We start from the raw sequence: 18,092 nt of genomic DNA, 5'->3' as shown, positions 1-18,092 counted from the left end.
AATTTATACACTGATCATGAAATTCTGTGGTATGAAATATCCCCTTGGCCAGGTCAGGTCAGCTGTCCTGGCTCTGCTCCTTCTCAGCCGAAATCGATGCGATGACACAGTACGCACATGGAGGTCACCACAGTTTATGCCCAGGCCACAGAAGTGCAAAGCTTTTCAGCAGATGATGCTCTACAAAAGTGAAATTCAAACTCTCTCCGCAATATAAAGTACATGGGGACTTTGAATTATATACGAGGCATCTTTTTTAACGGCTCTTGTAAAACTGGTTTTGCCATATCCCTGCAAGTTAATATGTAATATATTACAGCACCGTGCAGTAAAAATCAGCTCCATCAGGTTTATGTACTCAAAGCACTTTGCTCCTGCCTGTCTCATTGAGCTGTCCCATGGTGAATATGCACCCATCCTGGAAACATGCTGGTCTAATACCTGGAGCCAATAATGCTCACCTAGCAGCCTTCCACTTCCCAATATAATCTTTCTGTAGGATGCTTGGGAAAAATTTGAGGAAGCTGTTATTAACATTCTGACACAGATAAATGTAACAGCTGCTATCATCAAACTAACAGTAAATATAATGAAAAGGCACTAGAACCTGCTCCAGAGTCAGTGAAACTGGTGCTTAATTGGCAGCAATAAATGGTCTGCAGTACAAAGGTCAGGTATCTACAGTGTATTTACTCACCAGAACAGCTAAGCCCTTAAATAAAGACTGAGTAGGCCACCTTAGACTTCATGACAACTGTGAGCTTAGTTCAAATTCTAACCATATTCTAACAGGCAAAAATGGATGAATAGTGAGTGACATCCTTTCACTGACCATAAAGACATGCCTGTTTGCTGGTTTTTTTTAAACTTTTATGTGATAAAAATGAGATCTGGAAAAAGCAGTAAAGGAAGACACCTCCATACAGGGAACCTTCTGTCAAAAGCTGTAGGACTGTTCAGCATTTGTAAAAATTTAGCTAGTTTGCTGATCAAACATCAGAAGGAACAAGTCTGTATTATGGATGAGAGGAAAAAAGGCAGAACTTCAAGATTTTGTGAGCCAGCCACTTGGGATACATCTCTTTTCTATAAAAAAGATGCATTATTGGCAAAATGGAATTTATTTGGAAATTTATTTAATGGAAAGCGAAAAGAATTCACATGTCAAAAGTACTCCTGAGAAGCAATGCAGACCAATTACTAGTGTGTACAGGGCTGGTGACACTTGTTTCCAGTGCCATTTGGTTTTCAGACTAATTCCTACCTCCTCCCCCTGCCCAGATTTCACAGATGGGAGGCCCTACAGGCACACCAAAGCATATCGCCATCCCTCCTCCCTCATGCACCACCAGTCTGACTCCTGCTCAGCCTCTCAGCCATGTTCTAAACCATGGCACCATTTAAAAAGCTCCCTAAAAGGTGTCAGCTACTGCAAACCTGCCCTGCTGGAAGGATATTTTCTAGCACACTTGCCAGTTTTATTTTACTGGAATTTGAAGAGAGAACAGCATTTTCCAGCAGTATGCAATTCCCCATATAGCTCCAGGATGCAGCCTTGATGAGAAGAGTTTAAAGTTTTGAATATGTACCCTTTGGGATGAAGATTTTTTTACAGCATGGTTCTTTCAAGTGTGGCTGGAAAATGAAGATGGTAGAACAGATTTCTATAGAAACTAATAACTGATGTATTTCCTTCCAAAATCATACAGATTTTTTAACCTATCCAAGTCTTTTTGACCTACCTACATTTAGTTGGTGCAGCTGTGTAATGAACTTAATTGCCCATTGATTTGTCCTGAGGTATGGTAATAATGAGTAGTTGCCAAGATTTGTTTAGTATCAGCATTTAAAAGCTGTAATTTGGTTAGCAATGTATTGCCTCTGAGGATTGCTTTGTTCTCCTTCTTAACCATTCACCCTACATACCACAACACATCTAATTACTTTAAATAATATCCTTCATTTCACTGCCTGGAAAACCTGACAGCTCACTGAAGCACTCTCCATTGAGACTGACTGTGAGACAGACATGCCTAATACATTGGCTTTGGGTTTTCTTCTCTAGTTTAGAAATATGAATGACAATCTTTTTTTATCCCTTGTTTAAAAAACACAGATAATTTAGTACATAACCATGAATAATTTATTACAAGAGAAATGTTAGCATATTTTCAATTAAAAAATCAAAGTTATTCCAAACTAGTAACTAAATACAAACATTTTAAAAAATAGTATCTCTTACCACAAAGGTTTTTATACAAAAAATTAATCACTAATTTATTTCTAACATGATGGACTTCTTGTACACCATGAAAATAACCATTAACATTTTTTTGACATTGTTAGAAAATAATGTTCTTTTATTATTAGTTGCTATTTATGAGTAATAGCAGATATACAGGTCCAGTAAAAAAATATAGGAATTTTGCTTGGTACAAGTTAATTATTGCCAGCAGTTGATATATAAAGAGTCCACACCCTTGTCAAAGGAAGTATTATGACATACTCTTAAAAAATACCAACGCACATCCATTCAAGAACTGGACTGATTGCTTTTCCTTACAAATAACTCATTTGGTCACACCACAAATGTTTGTGATGACTATAAACAAATAAAGGTGCCAAAAACTATACAAAAGCAATTCAAGTTTTTGTTAAAAAACATCCTATAAAACTCCTTCCATCTTTAGGCTTTTTATTATTTGTATTACTTGTTTTTAACTATAAAGATTTTGAAGCTTGAATCTGGTCAATAAAACCAAAGTATTCTCTACATTAACTAAGAAGTAATGAAACCCTGTTAGTAGATTTTCTTGTCTGAAGCTTTTTTAACATAAGCATTTTAACAGCAAAGAATTGCTGCAAATCTCGTCACTCAAATTAAGCTGTAAAACATTCCACATTGATAATGTATACAACATCATTATATTTTGAAGGCAAGTACATTCTTTGTGAAAATGTCCCTTTTGCTGGGTAACAGTGATGCCACACAAATACATGAAATACAAGCAGCAACCCTTTCGTTCTTACAGAAAAAGGATGAACTTTCCTTGGCAGAACAATCTTCTATCCATCCAAACTGTCCTCTTCTACTAAACCTTTTGAACATTAGAACACATATAGCCTGCTTCATGAGAAAGCTCTGCTTGGCATATAAATCTCTGGTGTTTAAAACCAGTTTTTAACTGCTGAAGTGCTGGCATCCTCTGGCAAACTTCCTGAACTCACACTTAAAAATCCAAAGACTGGAAATACTGCTTTCTGATGAGCTTGTCACCACCCATACGTCTAATGGCTGAAGTTACTTACTTACTTACAAAGTGGAAAACAAAGAGGATTGTAATGAGCAAACCATGGACAGTGCAAGCTTTTTTGTGACAGGAAGATCAGTGACCACAACAGAGGAACTACAGTACAGTTACCCATCTTCAAGGCATCTGGTAGGTTAACATATTGTTAAACATCTAACAGCGGTGAATACTAATAATTAGAAAAGATGAAAAGTCCAAACTAAAAAAAAAAAGACATTTTGATGTTTCCTACCCCTTGCCTATAGCCCCTCCTTTACCTAGTATTTTTAGAAATAGTGCATGGATTGTAAAATGGATTTTGCACTTATTAAAGAATAAAAATTAACAGGACTGCTTTACTATTAATAAAGAACAATACCTTCCCAGAAAACGAGGAAAAATTTTGAAAAGCTTAAAAATGGGTTCTAGTTAATAGATGATTGTATTAAGAAGAAGTATGGAAATAAATAAAGCCCCTTCTTAATCCTCAAAATAATATAAAACAAAGTGGAATTCTTTAATTGCCTCTTCTGTTTTTCTCCTGCCTTTGAATACTTAATTCTATAACCCCATGTAACTTTTTTAGCCAGTAGCGACTGTTCTCAGGCCTCTAATGAATTTTCTTTTTCTTAAAATTGGTCTTAGTGTTGAAATAAAAAAGCACAGGCACATTCAGAGTTTCACAATCCATTCAGGATTCCTTGGGTAGAAAAGCTGAGACTTATCAATAATTGTATTTGCTAAAATTTTTTGTGACATCTAATCAATGTTCATTGGCAGGTCATCAAAAGCGAAAAAAACTTGCATAAAATTTTATATTAAAAACCAAAAGGGCTAAACACTGTTTTCTTCATATTATGTCTCCAATGAATATCCTTCATGTAGAGTATTGACAAGCTTGCTTGGCAATAAATTATAAAAATATAAAGAAAGCCAGAAGTATTAAGGCCATCACCAAGATAATAGCAGAGTACTTGCCACTTCAGCAAGGATTGTCTTTTATCATTAAAAAAAAATTGCATTTTTAAAATATGGCTTACAAAGACCATTTTTTCCTAAAATTTCCCAAGAAGAGATGCTGCATAAAAAAGGACCTTATTTTTCGTTGCCTACCAGGTTTCTCTCTGTGATGCTAATTACTGAACATTTCCATTCATTACTGCCAACAGCTGACATAGAGAAGAGTGGCCCACACTCAAAAAGCCTCACAGACAAATTTCCAGAGGACTGCAGAAGAGCAGAGCATTCTAGCAGACATGAGTGGGCTGAGTTTGCAATTCACGATACTTTGACGACGAACACTGCTTGAGTGTTTCATTGACTGAATAAAATGTTGTCCTCCTCATATACCAAAGCTGGGTCTTCCATGCTCTCCAGCAAAGTGTGACTGGTTTCAAACTCACCGCGTGGCAGTGATGGCTCTTTGGCAACAGTAGACATCAATTGACTCCAGGTGATGTTAGTGTTTTTGAAAGCATGCAATAGGAAGATGCCAATGATGATGCTGCAGAATCCACTCAGGGTTCCAATGATATCATCCAGTTCCATACTGTTCCACTCCTTGAACAAGATGATGGAGCACGTCACCACTGTCGTAGTGAAGCACACGTAATAAATGGGTGTCACTAGGGATGTGTTGAACACGTCCAGTGCTTTGTTGAGATAGTTGATCTGAGTGCTGACAGAGAGCACCAAGATGCCCACCAAAATGTAAACCAATGGATGGTGATAGGCTGGCTTCCCCTCCAGCATTTGTTTAATGGCAATGCCCAGGCCTTTCACAGACGAGACAGAGAAGGCACCGATGAGTGAGCAAATTAAAATGTAGATCAGTATATTTGTCTGACCTCTCTTTGGAGCCACGAAAACAATCAGGACAAGGGCAACGACTGTTAGGACAACAGCGAATGTAACAAACACTGTAAAAAAAAGGAAATGGAAGAGTAATGCACATGAGATAAAATACCAGACTATGTCCACAAACACGCTCAGAGTTGTTCAGTGTTCTGGACACTTCCCTATGAACTGTAGCGTGTGTTCACCACAATTGCATACAGACCTGGATCTTGCAGCTTTCTTTCCATCTCATCTAGTGAGGTCACCTCCTCCTCCACTGGGGCATGAATGACCATGACTGTTGACCCCAAAATGCTCAGTACACAGCCCAGCTTTCCATGAATATTCAGCTTCTCATTTAAAAAATAGGATGACAATAGAGCACTGTTCAGCAAAATAGAAATAAAATGTTCAGCTCCACCAGCCATGAAAGACATTCAAAATCTCTCTGTGTAGCATAATGGTAATTCAAAACCTCTTTTGAATTTGGATATATGGTAAACCAAACATCAAATTGTAAGGAGTTTTTCCAAGAAAGTTGGCCAGGACCAAGAAGGTAAGCTCAGGTTTTAGGGAGTTCAGCAACCCTCATTGCTTCCCTCCATGTTGCAAAAGAGTCCAAATTGCTAAGGAGCTTCTCATTCCTGATTGCTTGGGTCAGGGTATGCACTCTCTCTTGTAGATTAACCACAAGAGCTGTTTCTTTCTTTGGAAAATGGTTCAAAGCACTTCATCTGCCATTACAACCAATGCACATGAGTTTTGGAAACTATTCCTCATCCCTCCCCAGGCTCTCCCACTCAGTCACACTTTTTGCCTGGCTTGCCAGGACTCCCCCCAAAATAGAGAAGGCATGTCTCCCCCTGAAGAGATCAACCCCACGATCTCCATGGGGTTGATTATTTAACCTAAGGACAATAGCACGGCCTAAATGACACCACTCACACAGCATGATTAGCCTGTTAGAGCACAACCTTGGGCACAGACACAGGTTTAATGGTGTGTGAACAAACTCACAAATAGTTATTCAACCCACTGATCAAAATACAGACATTTTTTTCACACAAGGGTAATGAGTTCACTGACATGAAGTTCTAACAACCTCTCTGTCTCATGAAAAGTTGAACAATTGCTATATCCACCAAAGAAGAAGGCAATAAAACTCAAGCTGTTTTGCACAGTAGCCAGTTAACCTGTATCTGCTAACAGGCTGACCCCAGCACCACTGCAGGGACTCACATCAGTTTTGCTATGACAGAATGGCTGCAGTTTTAGCAGGTAGATTATTGCAACCATCTTAGGGGGTTTTTTGTTTGTTTGGGGTTTTTTTTGTTTGTTTTGTTTTTAATATGTGGTGCATGTTGTTTTAAACACAGTGTTTCATATAGTATACTCAGTTCTTAAAAATCAGGTTTACAATTAAAATACAATACTATAATTTTGCTAAAAAATTATTTCCTATACAATTTTTGTATGCATAGTCCATGTCTTTTCTCCTACTATGATAGCTTCATTACTGTACGTGCTTAAGAACTTGGAATTTTTTTTTCCTCACACATAGGAAACAATAAGTCTCTGAATGACATTTCTGTTTCAAAAAACCCATAACTTTTAATTGTGGATACAGAAGAAAGCTAAAATTTTCTTTGCCTTCTTTCCAGAAGAATTTCAAGAAGACAGAACAAAACCAGAATGTTTACTAACCATGCCTTAATATGAAATTATGCTCCTATAAATATAAATGGTTTTGAAAACATTTCGTGAAGGAATACTGTATTTTTATTTAAAGTTTTGTCACAACCGAAGAACAAGATAACAGTTTAAAAAAACCTCCAGTTCTCTAGGAAGAGATAAACTATCTTCTATCAGCAGTATACCTGGTATATGCTGATAAGAATTACTTTGTAATCTAGGTGGAAAGCTACTTGGAAGGCATTCAGTGGCCTTTGCAACAAGAATTTTGATTCCATCTACCCAGAGAACTCTGTTCTAAAAAAGGAAAAATATCTTTCTGCTAAGCAACAAAACTGTCCATAAAATGCTTTCAGTCTCTTATTAAAAATCTCTACTTTCAGCCAAAGACAGTATTTTTTCCTTCATGCAGTGAGTGGTTCATTTGCCAAGGCTTGCTCCCAATTTGTACTGACCTTATGAGAACACTCAGTGCACCCAAGGGGGTAACTAAGGTTGCAGGTGCAAAAGCATAGGCAGCAAAGTTTGCAGCTTCTCCTAATCCCACTGCAGAAGAAAGAATATTTGGATCAGCTTGGAGGAGGATATTAAAGGCACACTATGGTAAATATTTTGTACGACAGCTATTATAGCAAATACAAACCAAAATCTTTTTAATGCACATTTTCATTTCAAAATTAGCAGCACAACCTCTTCTAGAAAAAATAAATGCTGAAGAAAGTACTTTTCTCCTAAGTACTCCTAGAAGCTGGACAGATGCAATTCCACTGCATTTGACTAGATATCAAAGAAAAGACAGTTATTCTGCAAAGAGCTCTGAAGACCAAATGCACTATTTGAAAGATGGCATATCAGAACAGCTTGTCATGAATGTAACTGCAAGGACATCTCTTTTAAGTGAAGGGAAAGAAAAATCAAGCAATAAATCTCTTCAAAACAACCTGCTTTTTGTAGATTTACATATAGGCTGAGAAGAAAGAGGTGACTTACTTGATAGCAGTCCAGCCCACCAAAGCCATTCCTTCAAATAAGAATATCCACCTTGTCCTGAAAGAGAAAACATAAGGTTATCTTAGATGAAATAGATCACCTTATTGTAAGAAACAAAAAGGACAGCTTCACATTTGTGACTACAAAGTACCAAAAGAGCATGTTACCTGGATGCAACAAGAATAATATTTGATTTTGACTGCCATTTTATTAACCACTCTAATGCTTTGTGACTTGGACTTCTAAAAAATGCTATTTGACTAAATATACACAGAGGGGAAGTTTCAAGCAAAAGTAAAATTTTTATAAAGATTGTTGGTGATCTTAAGAAATGTTTCAAAAGGCCTTTTCAGGTCAGATCCAATATATTCATACGGTCAGCTGAAGTTTGACTCTCCTTTTACTTTCAGTTGGAAGAAATTAGAAAGAAAAATGTCCCAGAGTACGTGATTTTTTTTACCTTAGTAATTTTTTTTTACCTTATAAAACCTTAGTATATAGAATCTCCAGTATCAATTTTTTCAAATAATCAAATTCTCTGGAGTAATATATTGCAATAAACACAAGAAACCAAAAGAAAAACTGCTAATGCGATGTATTTAAATCGATGCAAAGGAAATTATGAGATTAGTGCAATTGTTCTTTTTCTAGCTCTTTATCTGTTGATTTTGATGAAGAGATAGTTGTACTAACTGTAGAAACTTGTGTAATAAATGTCATCTCTATAAGTTATTGCACTTACTTTAAAAAAGCAGAGCAAGACCAAAAAGTTAAACCTAGTTACCAGCTTAAGACTTTCCATCTCAGATGAGGGGGAAAAAGATCAAAAAAAGAGGGAGAAAGGCATTTTGAAGAGTAAGACAAATGGAGAATTTTATTTGGTAACTAGCTGCTCTCAGTGAGGAAATAGCACCAGCTCACTAGATTTAATACCCCCTGCACCTCTCATAGTCCTGTGAGTTCTGAAATCCCAGTCCCTGTAATCACACACAGAGACATAATACCAAGGCTCCATCTCTCACCAAGACAGGACTTGTGATCACTATTGAAGTAGTTTTAAACATGTGATCTGTGACTCAAACCTTGCTTTTGTCAAGTTATAAGATGTATTTGTGTCCCCAGCAGGAGCAACGCTGGCACCATCACTTACCAGCTCGGGTGACTCCTCTGTCTGCCAGTTTCAAAAGTCCTTTCTTTTTCAGTATGAAACTAGAACCAATAAAGATACTGGAACTTATAGCCAAAGCCAAGCCAATGTAGAGGTGGTATTTGCTTCCAGAAGGCATGGAAATGCTCCAGTTTGTTTCATTGCCAGTCCCCTCCATAGAGGTGAGGAAAGAAGAGCGTGATTCAGACACGTTGATGATCTGGCACCATGCTTGGCAGGAGTCACGGCAAGGAAAGGAGAGCACAGCACCTGGGAGCATAAAAAGAAGGACAAATGGTTCATGACACAGGCCCAGCTCTGGAAGAGCCCTGTCCTCACTCTGCTTACTCCTCTTCATGTCTTTGCAGAGCACGTGTAATTTCTGACTGTGCAAATAACACACAAAAGCCACACAAAGTACACAATGCTGCCCTGGGTCATTACCCACCTCTGTAGCTCACAGGTGAGTACATTATTTTACATATATATTTTGCACTTCACTGGCTCAGACAAGAAATAAGGGAAATACCAAGGAAGGCCACAACAACAACAACAAAAAAAGCTTAAATTTAAAATTCAACTCAAAATCTTAAAAGCCAACCTGAAACCTCAAGATGAAAGGGCTCTTTTTTTGTTGTGCAGAGACCATAAGCATATAGCGAAATTCATTATTTTGGACTTTGCCTGTTAAAGTAGGCTTGCTGCTATTCAAGGCCTCTGTTTTTACATTGGTAGCTGAAATTAGAAAAACAAATGGAAAAAAAAGGATGGAAAATCAAACAGGGAGCAAACTCTCATTGCATATGGTCACTAAGACATTTTATTAAAACTGTCCAGTGATTACTGTGTGAACCAAGTATTATTTAACCAGTCACAAAATCTTCAGGTGAAGGCCTCATTACACCTCACAGCAAATTTAATCTAACCTCAATAAGCCTCTGGGTGGAGGTAGATCACAGGCCACAGGGGACAGTTCCCCCAGCTATCCCTGCAACACCGCTGGAGAGCTGGGTCATCCTGAGCAGAGACCAAAGCTTCACACTCTCAGCCAGCCAAGCATTATCAGGATCACTATGATGACAGTCTGTGGGAATGACATCATTGTTATCCACCTAGATTTGTTTTTAACGGAGGAAGAGGTATTGCATTTCTAAGAACAAAAGGGGTTGCTTTTTTCCATGGGGAAGCAGGGGTCAGACAGCAAAGCTGCAACAGGGCTTAGGCAGTCTAGCCTGATGTCTCAGTTTGTAACAGTAGAGTGCATCAGGCAACCAGTGTAGATTACAGAATCTAGACTGGAATACTTTTAAGAACAACCTTTTTTTTGAAAAGAAGGCTTATTGTGAAGACAAGTTAAAATATGAAACAGTTTGCACAAGTACAAATGCTTGGTCTGCTGTGACACATACAAAACATGAAATGCAACAAATGGTTTTGTTTTCCATGCTTTCCCTGTAATTAAAATAACACATAAACGAGTCATCCCCGATGAGTGCCAGCATCAGTTATACACTCTCTTTTTTCTTTTTTTTTTCTTCCCTCTCCCCACCTCCAACTGACAAAAACACCACTTGGGGACTTGGCAAAAAAGGATGTGCCTGTCTTCACATGTAAGCTCTGGAAATAATAATGTTACATGAAAAGTACTTCACTGAACAACTGACAAGAAGCAGACTTGGATAATTCATTTAGTACAGTTTAACAAGGAATAGTTAAAATACATAAGGTCTTAAAAATATCATATTTGCAGTTGGCAATGGTGGTATTAACTCTGGGAGACAGCACCCTTTACAAGAAAGGAACCAGAGTGAGTACCTGCTCCCTGTTTCTCATTCCATACTGTACAAGCAACATACTACAGGAAGTTATAATTTGATTTGCAGGCTGTGTAAACACATTTCCTTGTTTGCCAAGAGTGTTTCCATATAACAGGAGTTGTTTTGTATTGCTAAGTCAGCCTTAATAAAAATGTTCCCACAAGATGGGTATGTTCATATTTCACAGCTGAAGATTAAAATTTTAGAGAACTTAGGTCAACATGCAGTTACTATTGCACAGTATGTAGCATAGATACTATTCTACACTCTTATCATTACTAGAAATTACAGTTGGATATTGTGAAAATACGGAATTAGCATTTGCACCTGAAAGTACTTTAAAATCCTGAACTATTAGCATAGTCTTAGAAAAAGAAAAATTGTATATACTTGTTTTGACATAATTAGTGAAGAATAAATCACAAAAAAAAATTACACAAAAGTCCTTTAAGCATAAATATATTTTCTCTTAGTAAACCCATATCAGTGTAAGACAAAAATGCCCTTGCTCATGGCATAAAAGCTGGTCTAAATAACCTTCAAAGGTCCCTTCCAATCCAAACTATTCTATGATTCTGTGAAAAAAAAGAATGGAGAGATGAATGAAATGCCTTAGCTCCCAATACCTATACTGCTGCTAAACTAGGATGGTGTGAGATGCAGTAACGTTCCTTGCCTTTAATTAAAAGAAAACATGAAGATAAATACTCCTGATAAAAAGGCAGCTTTTCATCAGTGCGTTGGGTTTCTACAGCGAAAGAAAAAACTATTTTCTTCCCCTTTTTTTGTGACCGGTGTACTTTCATTTAGTTGGAGATGAATGGCAGGCTTATTTTGTTTCATACTGCTATTTTTTCTATGTGTTCTAATGTTTTTCATTCCTCAGCATACATTATGATAGCAAATAGAGAAAACTTGATCACACCATTTGTACTAAGTCATCCAGTGACTGCCACAGGTTGTTTCCTTTCTGAATTACAATTTTTGCCCACATTCACAAAGAAACATTGGATTTGTCACTGAGAAGAGTAATTATGAATGCTCATGATCTCTATTGTGCTGAGCAGCTTTTCAGAGTTTAAAAAAAGAAGTCATTTGTTCTACTTGCATGGAAAGTGGCATGTCACTGCACTGATCAAACAACCACCTGAGAGGTGGGAAAAGGAGGCTGATCCAGGAATTACTGTTATTTTATTACCCCTGTAAACAGTCTGAGGATCACTTGGAAAGGCTGAGGAAGGTGACAAACTGAGGCTGCCTGGCTTGCTCAGCCCAGTTTCTGTAGCTAAGCTAGTTTCACCTCCTACTTCCAAACGTCAACAAACACGAACCTGTCAGCAGAACCCCTCCTTGCAGAAGTAATCTCTCCCAGCTCTGACTCAAGACTGGCAGCAACAGGAAACCAGTTTGAGCTAAGGCAGCTGCTGGTGTAACTTAGAAGCTTTTTTCTCTTTGCCTTTTTTTTTCTTTTTTTTTTTCTTTTTTTCTCCCTCCAACACCTAAATATTCTCTGTCTGAATTGGGTATATTAGCCACGCCGGTGCAGCACGCAGCTTGTGACATGTCCAACCTGCTGTCATTGTGCAGTGCCGGGCTGACTTGCCCTGGGTAGTGACAGCTTGGTTCTTAAGACCCAAGGTCCTGAGTCATCGCGAAAACTAATTGCTTTGATTAGACAATAATTTGACCCTTGGTACTGAGCTCAGGACTCAGCTCCTCCCCGGCAGAAACACGAAGCGGCTTTCTCGCTCACCCGGGAAATACCGAGTCCACCTTCGCCAAGGCTCCTTAGCCAAAAGCGGGTGTACCGAGAGACAGCAAGGAATTCTTCCCAGGCACGCCTGGAGCGGAGACTCACCAAAAAGCACAAAACAAAGCTGAAAAGATGCTTAACCCGAGGCGGCCGGGGGAGAGGCGCAGGAGCTTCCCTCGGAGAACAGCCGGGCGCCGTCAGGGCGGAGGAAAATGGGACGTGCGGGGCTGGGACACGGCCCGCAGTGCGGGCAAAGGGCGGCTACGGCAGCGCACGGCCTGTCCCGAGCCCCGCCAGCACAACCCTCCGCGTCCCGAGCCCCGCCAGCCCTCCGAGCCCCGCCAGCCCCCCGAGCCTCATGAACACTCCGAGCCCCGAGCCCCGCCAGCCCTCCGAGCCTCATCAACACTCCGCGCCCCGCCAGCCCTCCCCTCCGCGCAGAGCCCGCGCCCCCCCCGGCCCCGCAGACACTGACCCGCGCGGCAGGACGGGCGGGCGGGCAGCGCCTCTCCGGGCCCCACGGCTCCGGGCCCCATGGCTGAGGGGCTGAGGGGCTGAGGGGCCCCGCCCGCCGGCCCCGCCCGGCGCACCTGGGCGCGCCCGCTCCCCGGTGCGGACGGAGGCGGCATCCCCGGATGCCACCCTGCCGGAGCCGTGCTGGGGCGCGCAGGGCACGCGGGGCTCCAGCGGTGACCCCGAATGGCCTTTCTGGATCGTTACCGAGCCCGGAGCAGGGGAGCTCTGTGGCTCCACCTGGACACTGAATCCAAAGAAGAGCGCTCTCTCCTGAAGTACTTTGGCAGCATTTGCCTCTCCTGGGACTCTCTATAGATTTAATTTTCTTCCCCTTCGCAGCCGGGAGAAGAGGTGAGCAGTGTTGATGTGCAACAATGTCTGTGACAAGCGGCCAGCGCTCGCCTCGGCCGGTGGATCTCCGGGCAGCAGAGGGATCCCCTGGCCAAACAAGGCCAGTGTCGTAGAACAAGGGCAGTGCCTGGCCTGAGATCACTCCCTATGGCTTAACAGGCTCAAAGCTGTTATAAGAAATAATTATCTTTATTGCCCAATCAGTGGTTTCGAGGTGGAAGTCTAAGGTCTTGGTTTTGACATTGGTTAAGTGAAATACATTTACAAAATGTAAGGCTTAGTAAAACATTACATGTTGCCCAGCAAACTTCCTGGGACAGTCTGCAGACCTTTCACATGCATAAGGGTTTCTCTAACAGGAGGCAAAATAGCAAATTTAACACACCTCCACAGAGCACCACAGGGATACGCAGGATTGAGATTAGAGCTGTAACCAGGCTTTGCAGCACCGTACTGAAACTAATCATCATTGGTTTTGAAATGTTTTACCACTGGGGCATACTGCTGAAATACAATGACATTATCAGCAAAATAACTTGGTTTTCCTTGCCTTACACATCCTTGATTTGGCAGTCTTGCGGTTAAACCAATAGATCAGTTTCAATGTCTTAGTCTCATTTTTTATTACTTTTAGCATAACCAGCACTCTGTATGTCAGGAGAAAAGGAACATTACATTAGTTTTTTGTGATTTTAATAACCATTCCACTTTATCTTTAGTATGTCTACGCTATAACAACTTCTATGGAAGGTGGCCTGCATGCAATGCAGGCTGCATGATAAAAAGTTTGACTTCTCTGCTTTAACATTTCTAAAGCAGGTTACTGCTAAAAAACCAGAACAATTGAAATGGTATTTGAAACAGTTAAATCAAAATTTTAAAGCACAATCTGAAAGATTGGGAGAAGACTGTGATCTTCTTGTACAACATAAGCATGCCCATAGGATAAAATCACATATATACATGTGCATGATAGATGCATGTCTGCAGTCTACTTCAAATTCCTATTTTTGTTCTGTGTCCTCTCAGATCTGTCAACTCTGTGTGTTCACATCCCTGTTTCTGCAAAAATGTGTCAATTTTTTGAGCTTGCTGCAATCCTGCAAGTGACTCAGTTGGCGGATCTGCTGAGAAGGGAAGTGGTAATATCCACAAAGTCCTACTGCAGCAGCAGAGAAAGTGAGAGAGGGTGAGCTACCGAGGACCATCTCTTCCTCTGGCACAGCTCTCGCTGACCTGCTGCTCATGGCTTCACTGTGGTGCAGCACTCAGAGCAAGAATACTGAGAAACAATACAGCTAACACTTCTGTAGATGGGCCTCTGTACCAATGCAGTTCTTACACAGACCATGGACATCAAAGTCTATTTAATTAATGAATAAAATATGTAATCTGATTTACACATTTGTTGACAGCTGGCTGAGCATGAACCAGCAGTGTGCCCGGGTGACTAAGAAAACCAGTGGTATCAAGTATCAGGTATTCCTGTATCAGGAATAGTGTGGCCAGCACAATTTTGTCCCCCTGAAGTTGGCACTGATGAGGCCACACTGTGAATCCTGTGTCCAGTTCTGGGCCCATCACTACAAGAAGGACATGGAGGTGCTGCAGGGAGCCCAGAGAAGGGCAACGGAACTGGTGAAGAGTCTGGAGCACAAGTCCTGTGAGGAGTGGCTGAGGGAGCTGGGAGTGTTTAACATGGAGAAAAGGAGGCTCTGAATAAACCTTACACCTCTCTACAACTGCCTGAAAGGAGGTTGTGGTTAGGAGAGGGTTGGTCTCTTCTCCCAAGTCAAAAGCAACCAGACAAGAAGAGACAGCTTCAAGTTGTGCCAGGAGAGGTTTTTCTTCACCCAAAGGGTTGTCAAGCATTGGAACAGGCCTCCTAGGGAAATGGACTCACCCTCTCTGGAGGTATTTAAAAGATGTATATATGTGGTGTTCATGGGTATGGTTTAATGGTGAACAAAATAGAGTTGGGTTAACTTGTACTTAATGATCTTAAGAGTATTTTCCAACTTAAATGATGCTATACTTATTATTTCTTGGCTGAAAATCTTTACACGCTTCAAATTTTTATATTTTAATAAACCGGAAAAAACACTATGAAGCTCTTTTTCTTCTGAGAAAAAAATGAAGTCACAAAAACCTTGTGATTAACAATCTAAGTCTATGGACAGATGGAAAAAACTTGCAATTTATAATATTATTACAGAAGAGAGTAGGCATACATCATGTGTGAAGACTTCACTAATTATTAGTGTTTTTCATACTCAACTTGTTTTGAAGAACTCTGAGACAATGTCAGGAAGAAAAAATACATAAGAGTAATTTATCAATATTGATATATTTTTCTTTATTTTGGATGACCTGTAAAGATCAAATGGGAAAGAAAATAAAGTATTGATACACAATCTTATCAACTGTCATAAAGAGGAAAAAGATGCCAGTTTATTATTCAAAATGACACTTATGACTGATTTAGAGCAATGGCTGGATCATGAGCTAATGCAGATCAGCACAGACCCATTTAATTCCCTGGAGTTGTGTCATACACAGCTAAGCAGAGATCGACTTTTTGTGTATGAGTAAAAATATGCATGTACTAACAGTCAAAGCAAATTTGTGGCAGTTTTCATTTCTCCCAAAGAGGAATAAGTGTCTTCTGAAACCCTGCTATGCCCTCCTCTGTTATTGCACTATTTTCCCCCCATTAAATTTGTGGAAAATGCAAAAGAACATTTATGTTGAAATTCTGCTACTTACGTAGTTGCATAACTTCATAATTATATAATGTATGAAAGATTTCATTACAATTTCCCTAAAGCCAGCAAACACTGACTTTAATGTTGATCTTCGATTAAAATGGAAGCACTGACTATTTAGCCAATTTTAATCTTTTACATTTATAACTAAAACAGCCATTGGAAACCTCATTTTTGTGCCATAATAAACACCATCTTTACCTCTGTGTTAGCCATTAATGACTTAATTACTTTAATTTGTCTATCTCCTTGGCTTTGTTATAAATTCTTTAACCTTGTTGAGGATTTTTCTTTTCTTATGTGCATATACATTGAGTTCCCTATGCAGTATTTCATTATATTATTGTAAATACTGAAGATGATGCCAACAGGTTTCACCACAATTAGCAAGCATGTTCACTGTGCAGCTAGTTCAGGTGCAGACATCAAGCAAGATCTGTCTCTTTTATTTTTATTTAGGAAAATTGCCTGTAGTGTTTTTAAATCCTGTTACCACTGCTCAGCTTCCCTGTTCTGCATTACTCTGCTAGTAGTTGCTGCTACATGGGAGTGTCCAAACATGAGTTCTGTTCAATACAGAAGCTACAGACAGATCTATTACCTGTCCTGGCATGTAGCCACACAAAAAATACTGAAGTAGATTTGTGAATTAAGCTCTGACCATGGGAACTCCATCTACTCCACTACATGGTGATTTAGCACAGACCTGCAGGAAAAATACGTGAAGAAATTAATTTCAATTGAGGAAAAAAAAAGGTCTCTAGACTGAAGTTCAAAATTATTAGATTGCTGTACTTTCTGTATAGAGATTAATTGCATACATGCTCCCTTTTAAATAATGCCACCTTAATTCCTTCTATACACAAAGAATGAATAACATGCAAGGCTAGATTTATTAAACCTCTTTTATCTACAGTGCATTTTCTGCCACTCTTATTGGTGGCAATGTCTTATATTGATGATTTTTGTTTAAGCAGAATTAATACCAGTTGAATCATCTTTGTATATGTAAACATTTTAGCATCATTATTCTGTGCAACCAACCAAGATTTCCTATGTTATTTTAACTTGAAATAAAATTCTGCTAAGCAGAAGTACTGGCTGTACAGAGCTTCTGGAACTCCTGTAGGGTCACTACAATTATTCTTTATCCCAGTTATACCACTGAATGAAGATCTAGTATTTTCTGGAGAGTTTTTGATAAGCCAGTCTCTCTGTTGCTTGCAGGTTTCAGGCTGCGAGTTGAAGAGACATCTCAGGGGAGAGACACCCACTGAACCTGGAAGGCACAAGGATAGTCTTACTGCAGGTTCATCTCAGGGCACAGAGAAAACTGCCAAGTGTGGCCAGACACAGTGTTGACATTTCAGAAGTGCTAGTCCCTGTGCAGAGTAGTCATGCAAAAGCTAGAGTCTGGACCTGGAGCTTGATGGCAAAAGGCTTTGACACAGTGTTTGAGCACACCGTGTGGTGCTGTGCTCTGGGCCTGAGAGCACTTGCAGTGCTTTGTGATTGCAGCCTCATCTGCACGAGAATCTAACACACCAACACACATCTTAAATTGCTTCTATTTCACTCTCCATCATGCACCCTAAAGTAAAAATACAGTACCACCTACTGGTGGAGATACTGTTGGCACTGATGGTTTTCTAGTCATCAAGCCTCACTGGGGCAATTGAGCTTCGTGACACTGAATTCTACACAAGAGCATAAATAAGCCAGAAGCCCTGGAGTCTTCTCAGCTACAGCACTTCCAACATGACATTAATTGCTGAAATCACATCAGTACTAGAAAAAAGAGAACAGTATTTGCAGAAAATAAGCCTGCCAAAAATGTGGTTCCAATCCAAACACTCATCTATTTACAGAACTTCCACACAGTAAACTGAAAGGCAATGTTGTATCATTAAAACCTGCTTCTTTATAAGTCATATG

The 18,092-nt window shown here is 39.8% G+C and overlaps 1 protein-coding gene across 4 annotated transcripts; it reads right to left on the bottom strand.

The window, feature by feature from the left end:
• Positions 1-2,170: 2,170 nt before the first annotated feature.
• NIPAL1 (NIPA like domain containing 1) lies at positions 2,171-13,070 on the bottom strand (the record flags this gene model as incomplete). 4 transcript variants are annotated; one of them, XM_083861655.1, is made up of 6 exons in its annotated part: positions 2,171-5,209; positions 5,350-5,510; positions 7,274-7,364; positions 7,809-7,865; positions 8,959-9,225; positions 13,001-13,070. In XM_083861655.1, 6 exons carry the CDS (start codon positions 13,059-13,061, stop codon positions 4,605-4,607), a joined length of 1,242 nt encoding a protein of 413 aa, XP_083717781.1. In that variant the 3' UTR covers positions 2,171-4,604. The 4 variants fall into 4 exon arrangements, with proteins under 4 accessions (XP_083717781.1, XP_083717782.1, XP_083717783.1 ...); XM_083861656.1 differs by lacking the exon at positions 13,001-13,070 and adding an exon at positions 12,631-12,729; XM_083861657.1 differs by lacking the exon at positions 13,001-13,070 and adding an exon at positions 9,882-9,936.
• Between the last annotated feature and the right edge of the window lie 5,022 nt (positions 13,071-18,092).

This window comes from Zosterops lateralis, assembly GCF_965231275.1.
Source record: "Zosterops lateralis genome assembly, chromosome: 5".
Classification (NCBI taxonomy): domain Eukaryota; kingdom Metazoa; phylum Chordata; class Aves; order Passeriformes; family Zosteropidae; genus Zosterops; species Zosterops lateralis.
This window is presented reverse-complemented; position numbering and strand designations above follow the sequence as displayed.